Source organism: Pterocles gutturalis, unplaced genomic scaffold, assembly GCF_000699245.1.
Source record: "Pterocles gutturalis isolate BGI_N339 unplaced genomic scaffold, ASM69924v1 scaffold10140, whole genome shotgun sequence".
Classification (NCBI taxonomy): Eukaryota; Metazoa; Chordata; class Aves; order Pterocliformes; family Pteroclidae; genus Pterocles; species Pterocles gutturalis.
In genome coordinates this window covers 1,227-2,652 of record NW_010138233.1, presented here as the reverse complement: position 1 = coordinate 2,652, position 1,426 = coordinate 1,227, and the positions used below count along the sequence as shown (strand labels likewise).

Genomic DNA, 1,426 nt, shown 5'->3' with positions numbered 1-1,426 from the left:
CGGCTGAATATAAACATTTTGACAAGTACCTGTGAAAGCTCATGGAGGTGCAGCCATTAAAGCCCGGCTGCTGCAGGCAGAGGCCATAAAGCGCGATGATGAGGCTGCTGAAAGCAGATGAAATATCAAGAGCAAAAGGCTGGGCCCATTTGGCGAAATCTGAATTTCTTAGTAGGTCGTTTGTTACTAACGGGAGGCGCACGTCAGGTTTATGGTGCTGGGGAAGCTGCCGAAACCCGAGCGGGATTTGATTAAAATTCTCCTCGTCAAACAAAGCAACAAATCAAAGATTTCTTCATAATTGATGAGCCGGGACAGAGGGGAGCCGAGCCCGGAGCTTAGAACACAGCCCAGGCTGTGCCGGCTGTTGGGGGGCTGCTGTGGGATGCCCACCTTATCCCCGTCCTTGTCCCCTCCCTGTCCGAGTGTTGGGGGGCTGAAGTAGGATGGCCACCTTATCCCCGTCCTTGTCCCCTCTGTGTCCCCTGAGGAGCCACCTGGGCCCTGCATTGGCTGGAGGGAAGAGATGCTGTGGGAGGCAATTAGTACTAATGAGGGAGGGGCATCATTTAAGGGGGCAGTGGGCAGGTGATGGGGTGTGTGTGAGCCTGCCTCTGCTTTGCAGGTATGATCCCTACAGCAAGGTCTTCTCCCAGGAGCACTACGGCCACGAGTCCATGCGCCGCGCTCGGCAGGACGCCATCCGCACCGCTGCCGGTGCCCGCTGCTGGGGCCTCATCTTGGGCACGTTGGGGCGGCAGGGCTCCCCCGGCATCCTGCAGGTACCAGCCCCTCCCCGTGGCCCCTGTCTGGGCACTGAGGCTGATCCTGGGTGGGGAGAAGGACCCATGAGCGATGTCACCGTTGGCACAGTGGCCTTGCTGCCAGGGTGAGAATGGACCCGGCACTGCTGGCAGCCCGTCGGTTGCCACTGGCTGGGGTCTGCGTGCCCCTGAGCTGAGCGGGCTGGGCAATTAGCAGTGGATGAGGGAGGTCGGACAAGGGCTCATTAAACCTGTCCCTCCCTGGGGAAGAGCTGGCCAGCTTTGGAGACCCCCCCACACAGGCAGCTCGGCAATTAATTCCCTGGGTTTGTTTTAATTGGATGAACTTCCGATCAAGTTCACCATCCCTGCTCGGCTGCTGCTTTCCACACCCTGTCTGGGCGAGGGGAGCAGGACCATGATGTCCTGCCCCACGGGAGTGGCATGCCCTGAGCACAGCAGCCCTGCTCACACCTGGATGCTTTTGGGGGGCTGCAGGTGAGATTTGGGGCAGCACAGGGACTGGTGGGCAGAGCACGGTGGCAAGGTCCTGGCAGCCACTGTCCCGCTGGGGCCCCAGGGAGTGGAGGACAAGGACAAGGGTGTCCCTGGCCTCTCCTGGGCTCCTTTTCTCCTCCTGCAGCCGCTGGCCACCAGCAGGC

The 1,426-nt window shown here is 60.2% G+C and overlaps 1 protein-coding gene across 1 annotated transcript in view; it reads left to right on the top strand.

Annotated features, from left to right (window-relative positions):
- Positions 1-1,426, top strand: part of DPH1 (diphthamide biosynthesis 1) — a gene marked incomplete at both ends in the record, with an annotated part of 2,936 nt that overhangs the window by 294 nt on the left and 1,216 nt on the right. Inside the window, 1 exon segment of the mRNA XM_010082911.1 lies at positions 626-782. Within this exon segment, the coding sequence (XP_010081213.1) occupies positions 626-782 (157 nt within the window).